The sequence below is a fragment of the Lethenteron reissneri genome, chromosome 4 (assembly GCF_015708825.2).
Source record: "Lethenteron reissneri isolate LAM-NWPU_2019-01 chromosome 4, ASM1570882v1, whole genome shotgun sequence".
NCBI classification, from domain to species: Eukaryota; Metazoa; Chordata; class Hyperoartia; order Petromyzontiformes; family Petromyzontidae; genus Lethenteron; species Lethenteron reissneri.
Genome location: NC_083782.1, coordinates 11,177,970 through 11,185,560, shown reverse-complemented (window position 1 = coordinate 11,185,560; position 7,591 = coordinate 11,177,970). Strand labels below are relative to the sequence as shown.

Sequence of the window (7,591 nt, the reverse complement as noted above, 5' to 3'; positions counted from 1 at the left end):
GCTGACTGGTGGCCTGGCTGAGAGGCAGCTTGGTTGGCTGATCGGTGGCCCGGCTTTGGCTGGCGGGCCAACTGGCTGGCTGACAGGCTGTCTGGATTGATTGGAGGTCTGGCTGGCTACCTGGCGGTCGAGCATTGGCGGTGGTGTGGACTGGGATCATCGCGGGGTGATGCCGTGGCAGCGTTGATCGGTGAGAACGTCCGAGGAGGCACAGACGCTGCGGTCGTTGGTGGCGTCTGTGGTCTCGTTAGCCTGGTAAACGTTGCTGTTGTTTGTGCCGAGGTGAAGCTTGTTCTCATGGTGTTTATTAAGGTGTGTTGTATGTGATGGGCTTGGTGAGCCTCGTGTGTAGTCAATGGGTGGATAGAAGTTGTATCGGTGTTTAGTCACGCGTGCTCTCATTGGCCGAGTTGATTCTGCAAAGTCGAGTTTCGTAAAGTGTGAACCCATTGGTCTGGTAATTATTCCTGTACTCGTGTGTAAACAGACAAGGATATATGATGTCTCATGCAATTGCAAGTGAAGTTATGAAAAACATACAATTTAGCATCAAATTGTGATGTACATGGGAGACGAACCAAGGACATTTTTAGAAGTAATGGAACAAAGTTAGGTGCAGTTTAAGATTGTTTAGCCATGTGCATTGTAAGATGTGCTACGATTGGTGAGGCCAGTTTGTTAGCTTAACCAGGTCTTTCAAAAGACATGCCGCGATTGGATTGACCGAGTGCACGTTGTTTGGCCCAGCTGTGATTGGCCAGATAAAGATTGTGTGGTCAACAGCTTGGTACGACGTCTGTGGGGAACGCGGCGAGCATGCTGCGTGTGTGCCGTGGAGCACAGTGTCTGTGTGTGTGTGTGTGGGGCACGGTGCGTGTGTGTGTGCCGTGGAGCACAGTGTGTGTGTGTGTGTCGTGGGGCACAGTGTGTGTGTGTCGTGGAGCACAGTGTGTGTGTGTGTGCCGTGGAGCACAGTGTGTGTCTGTGTGTGTCTGTGTGTGTGTGTGTCTGTGTGTGTGTGTGTCTGTGAAGCTGAGAGTTCCGCAGTACTTGAGTGGACACGCGGGGTTTGCGTGTGAGCGTGAGGCAGTGGGTAGCGGTGAAGTGTGGTTGGCCATGGCATGCACAAGACGCGCGTGTATTTGTGAGATGCACACCGTGTGTGTGTGTGTGTACGGGTAAGCACGGCGTGGGGAGCGATCGTTTATTTGTTATCTCGCGCAAGTTCGATTCCCGCTCACGGTCAACACCAGCGGCGATTATCTGAACCAGTCCCGGGCCTCCCCTAGGTCCACTCGGCCTTAAACGAGTACCTGGTGGGGTGTGTAAACACCTTGTCACTTTTGTACTTGTTGCAGGCGAGTGGGTGTGCACGAGGTGTGAGGAGAGCAGCATGCTGTCGTCGGGAAAGCCGTCACCCCCACCAGCCCCGGCCACACCACGCGAAGACACCGAGCACACGGCCGAAGGTGCGGCGCCACTCCAGACACGTACCACGTGGTACCACACGTACACACTACCGTGTACCACACCCCACGTGGTACCACACGTACACATCACCGTGTATCACACACCACGTGGTACCACACGTACACATCACCGTGTACCACACACCACGTGGTACCACACGTACACATCACCGTGTACCACACACCACGCGGTACCACACGTACACATCACCGTGTACCACACATACACACCACGTGGTGCCACACGAACACATCACCGTGTACCACACACCACGCGGTACCACACGTACACATCACCGTGTACCACACGTACACACCACACGTACACACCACGTGGTACCACACGTACACATCACCGTGTACCACACACCACGTGGTACCACACGTACACATTACCGTGTACCACACGTACAAACCACACGTACACACCACGTGGTACCACACGTACACATTACCGTGTACCACACGTACAAACCACGTGGTAGCACACGTACACACTACCGTGTACCACACACCACGTGGTACCACACGTACACATCACCGTGTACCACACACCACGCACACTCCCCACACAATGCTACACGTGAATAATGCCTGAACCATAAACCACGCAATACACCGATCACTCCACCCCATCCACCACATACCACGCCATATCTTACACATCACAACATATACTGTGCACACCACACCACACACTGTAAGCCACACACACTAAGAAGTGCACCATACCATCTACCACAAACAAGGCAAGGATGCGTTGGCCGGGTCACGTAGCTGTTACAATGTTTTTCCTTCGCAGAACCGGTAACCGAATGGTAAACAGCTGTAAAACCTGTTCACCTTTTTTTATTACCGAGAAACACCGGCAGCTGCCACAGTGGCTGGTGTCAGGGTCGGCGCTCTGGACTTGTTTGGTTCCATCTTCCGCTGCGGGGGTTTAACTAACGTAGGGCAAGTTTCCTTTAATGTCCCCTGCCTGAGCTTTTCCACCCAGCAGCGGCAGGTAAACTAAACTAAACTTTTTATTTTACCAGGTAGAGCCCACTGAGCTATAGAGTAGCTCTCTTTCAGAAGCAACCTGACTACAAATGATAAGCCGATCAAAGTGGCTTATGATGTGGAAATGTATCGCAGCCATATACTTTAATAAATGCATGTTCATTTTGAATGTGGAGGGAAAAACCAGAGGACCCGGAAAAAAATCCACACGACCACGGGGAGAGAGACATGCAAATATACAGCAGCAGGCGTCAGGTTGGGAATCTAACCGACGACCTCCTGCAGACCAGGCGAGGTTGTTAACATCTTGCCACCGTGGCGCCCCTTCCAACCGATCATCGTGGAAGAGTAGCGCTGATAGCCTCCAGAGCGCCCTCTGTGCAGAGGCCCTCCTGCCAGCAAGCAAGCATTTCAGGATTGCACCTTTACCTTTATACCCTTTACCTGACTTGAGAAAGGGACGCAAAACGCGGGGACTTGGTGAGGCCACCGTAGGTGCGGCGGCTGGAAGACAACTGCCACTGGCCAATCACACAGTGCGGTTTCGCACATCCGCACATGCCGATTTGTGCGTTCAATCTACACATTCCACGGTTAAAGGCTGTAACCGGTAATCGATAATGCGGTTGTCGTTTTGTAAACCATAGTAGCCCGCATGCCCAGCCACGCCATGCGCAGCCCACCCTCGTGCGCCGTGCCGGCCTGCATAGGTGCTTCGCTAACTGCACTTGCCCTACCAGTCTGTTAAGGCTATACAGGAGATCTTTGTCTGTGGGGCAGCGGCATGGTGGGTAATACACTTTCCCGAGTTCAACTCACGGCCATGGTCAACGTGAGTGGCGACTGATATCTGAACTGGTTTTGCCTCTCCGCCCAGGTCCATGCACCCTGAACTGAGTACCTGATGCAGTGTAAATCATACGGCACTAAAGAGATGAAGATGGCCAGGCCAGGCTTCTGGACACACCCCCCTCTTCCCCTTGTGGCTCCATGCCAACAATGGGTGCTCGCGAGCAGCACTTACCCCAACATGCCGTCAATACCTACCTGGGGGACCTTTGTCTTTGTGTAGTTCCTGAGGTGCGCGGGGCTTCGTGTTTGCCGACTCCATCCGCGTCCCCATCCCCGGCGAGCCAGGGAGACGCCGAACGGAGTCCGCCACACCACAACGGGTACCCCGCACCACCACTATCACCGCACCACACCACTAAACCACACCAGCACCATACCACACCAACAACAACAGCCGCCATTCGCCACCAAGTGGTGGTGACGTCACCACGGCGCTTGTGCCAGGCCAGGTGCACTCCGAGGCCACGTGACGTATCGAAGACTTCCTGCTGGCAGGTCACGGGGTATAGGTGCCATGGGTTAACTGATATGACTTGCAGATGCACCACCTGTGCTCCCTACTGTGCCAACTCGCTGTGTTTTAGCCGCCCGGCATTCTGCTCGTTGTTGTTAGCACCGTTCGCCGTCTGCCTTCAACTGCCCAGTTATGTCCTTCACGAGCCTACTCGACAGAGGCCAATCTTGACACTGCTGGTACCAAGTCATTAGCAAATCCACTCAACTCCATGTCCTCTCATACCACATCATTCCATCTCTTCTCCAACCATGTACCGCGCCCGTTTAGCCCCCTCTATCCAGCTGTACAAAAGCTGTTTGGGTACGCGGTGGCTGGGCATGCAGGCTACATGACCCACGTCACATCACTATATACCCACAACACACCACTACTATGCCACATGTCACCACGATGGGCGACATGGATGATTTTTTACTTTGTGCGCAGATGTCTTTATCGCTCGCTACAAAAAAAGGGGAGCAGTGGCACAATGGTTAGCGCACCGCACTACGATCCCGGCCACTCGAGTTCTAACATTGGTGACAAATATCTGGGCCTCCTCACGGTGGACTCAGCCTCAAATCGATGCCTGGTGCATTTTGTACATACCAGCACTGGGGAAGACAAAGGCAGCCAGGTGTGGTGCTGGCCACACCATCTCCCCCCATGGACCGCACCGGCCTTAATAGGTGTTCGCTAACAGCCCTTGCCCCAACAGTCTGGCGAGAGCTAGGGGAGTGGGATGATCGTTGTCTTTGTGCGTGCAGCGCCGAGGGGCTGAAGCTGCTGGAGCCAGCTGATTGGTCGATCGCCGACGTCGTGAGCTACTTCCGCACCGCCGGATTTGAGGAGGAGGCGCGCGCCTTCCAGGAGCAGGTGGGAACGCAGCCACGGCAACCACGGCAACCACGGCAACCACCGCAACCACCACAACCATAGCAACCTTCATAGCCACAGCAACCATGGCAACTACTGCAACCATGGCAACCACCAGAACCTGTGTTGAGCGTAGGGTAAGCGTCAATGTTTTTGTTAGAGTCAGGGTAAGGGTTCCAGTCAAGTCCTATCACTGAGGTTGATGTTGTTAAACTAAAACGAAACTTTGTATTTTTACCAGGTAAAGCCCACTGGGCTATATGGCCATTTTTCAGAAGCGACCTGGCCACCAATGATAGCCCAATTAAGTGGCTTATCACGTGGAAATATATAGCAGCACACTACAGGGTAAGGGTTAGTGTCAGGGCTGTGTCTCTGGTGGTGAGAGTTATGGTTATTGTCATGATAAGAGTTGGGGTTTAGGGCTCGGGGTAGGGTTTTGGTTAAGAGACAGGGTAAGGTTAGGACTTAACTTCCGTGACTGCAGGAATTAATAATCTTTGCTTCTTTCGGAAAAGTCACGTCGATAGAAAAATCATAAAGTGAATAATAAAAATAATAAAAACCACGACGTTTCGATCGCAACACAAGCGGTCGTTATCAGGAATAGGGGGTTAGCCTCTAAAGGCAAACTGTTTACATTATGGATGTTTGTAAAGGTTTAAAATGGGCATAGCCCAAGTGTCAGCAGCATGGGCGGGGCAGCTGATGTTAATGCAAGTGATGGTCGGAGTGGGCAACGACGGCGCTGGAGGTGGGTTTCCACCAATTAAAGGGCTGCCAGGTAATCAATGCACCTCGCTCTACACACGCACACTGTTGACGGCCGAGGTTGCTGCTAGAGGTGATGGTAGTAGTGGGTAATGGAAGCCCACCACCAGGACCATCACTGCCCACTACTACCATCACCACTAGCAGTAGCCCTTCATTGGTGGAAGCCCTTTACCTGGCAGCCCTTTAATTGGTGGAAACCCACCTCCAGCGCCATCGTTGCCCACTATGACCATCACTTGTATTAACATCAGCTGCCCCGCCCATGCTGCTGACACTTGGGCTACAACCATTTTAAACCTTCATAAACAGTTTTCCTTTAGAGGCTAACCCCCTTTTCCTGATGACGACCGCTTGTGTTGCGATCGAAAAGTCGTGGTTTTTAATTTTATTAATTTTATTCACTTTATTATTATTTTTCTATCTACGTGACTTTACCAAAAGAACCAAAGAATAAGACGGGGTAAGGGTTGGAGTCAGGGCTGTGGCTCGGGTTCATGTTGTGGTCGTGCCGTGTAGGAGATCGATGGGAAGTCGCTGCTGCTCATGAAGAGGAGCGACGTCCTCACGGGCCTCTCCATCAAGCTGGGGCCCGCGCTCAAGATCTACGAGTTCCACGTCAAGGCTCTGCAGAGCCACCACTTCCACAACGACGCCTCCTACTGACGCGGCGACACCGACACAGTGACACAGTGACACACTGACACAGTGACACATTGACACCGAAACACTTCCACAACGACGCCTCCTACTGACACGGTGACACCGACACAGTGACACAGTGACACAGTGACACATTGACACCGAAACACTACCACAACGACGCCTCCTACTGACACGGTGACACCGACACAGTGACACAGTGACACAGTGACACTGACACAGTGACACACTGACACAATGACAGAGTGACACATTGACCCCAAACACTGACAGAGCGACGCCTCCTACTGACACGGCGACACCGACAGGGACGGCGACGCACTGACACAGTGATATCTCACACTGACACAGTGATATCTCACACTGAAACTGACGCAGTGACACCGACGCGGTGACACCGTGAGACTGACACATTAACACAGTGATATCTCATACTGACACGGCGAAATCGACACCATGGTAACAATACAGCGCACAGTGATACCTCACACTGGCTAACACAGCCGACCTCTGAGGTTATAGGTCACCTTGAAAGAGTCGCTCAGGGACATCATCGCCCGCGGTCACAGAACTTCACGAGATGCGCGACACGCAGAGACCCGCGGCAAGACACGGAAGAACGCAGGGAAACGCGTGGAGACGCAACGCAATAGTCTCGTCTGCGACAGCCGCGTCGGAGATGGGGGTTCGCCTGCAGAGCTCTACCCGGTGACCCACGATGCACTGGGGCCATCGTGCCATTGCCTACGTTGCTTGGAGGCGGCCGGTGTGAACGTTTCCGTGCCATCCCCGCCGACTGGCCCGATAAACGCTCAGCTCCAGGAGGAAGAGATTGAGCCAGGGCTGCTGATGTTGGACCCAGAGGAAGTGCCAGCAAGGTGGGGGTGTGGCGAGGGGTCTGGCTCAGTATCATCGTCATCGTCGTTTAATATTGACACCGCACCTCCCATGCAATCCGTCTCAGGGGTGGCCTGCGGCAGGGGGAGCCCCTCGGTGGGAGCTGCCCCCCCCCCCCCAGGCACAAAGTGAACACGGCACTGGCCACACGGGGCTCGGAGTGGAGCGATGGAGAGTTGGTGGGGATCGTGCGCCGGCCGGGTAAAGTAGACGGCTTGTGGATGCCCCGGCCCCACCTTTCTGAGTATTATTGCACAAACTGAGCCGTGCCAGTGCCGTGCCAGTGCCGTGCCGGGCCGGCTCAGCAGGCACCGAGTCGTTTTTCCACTGCAGAAGCCAAGCCGTGCCGCTGATGTCACGCACGAGAAACGGGTGAAATTGCGTGCGGCAGGGGACCCGGTGACGCCACCGTGTCCCCGCGGGGTACTCGTTGGCGTTGCACGCAATGAACGCCGCCATTAGCCCCCGAGTCAGGCTTGGATGTGGTTGTCGTGAGGCCCGGTGGTTCTGTCTCGGCCAGCCCGCGGACACTACCGCACATGCATACTCTGTGTGCAAAAGAGTG

General features: G+C 54.0%; 1 protein-coding gene across 1 annotated transcript; it reads left to right on the top strand.

The window, feature by feature from the left end:
* The first annotated feature begins 6 nt into the window (after window positions 1-6).
* On the top strand, window positions 7-7,350 carry LOC133350617 (sterile alpha motif domain-containing protein 13-like). Its single transcript, XM_061565159.1, has 5 exons — window positions 7-190; window positions 1,359-1,469; window positions 3,544-3,643; window positions 4,587-4,695; window positions 5,986-7,350. The coding sequence occupies exons 2-5, from the start codon at window positions 1,394-1,396 to the stop codon at window positions 6,130-6,132; spliced, it is 432 nt and encodes a 143-aa protein (XP_061421143.1). The 5' UTR covers window positions 7-190; window positions 1,359-1,393; the 3' UTR covers window positions 6,133-7,350.
* Window positions 7,351-7,591: the final 241 nt, after the last annotated feature.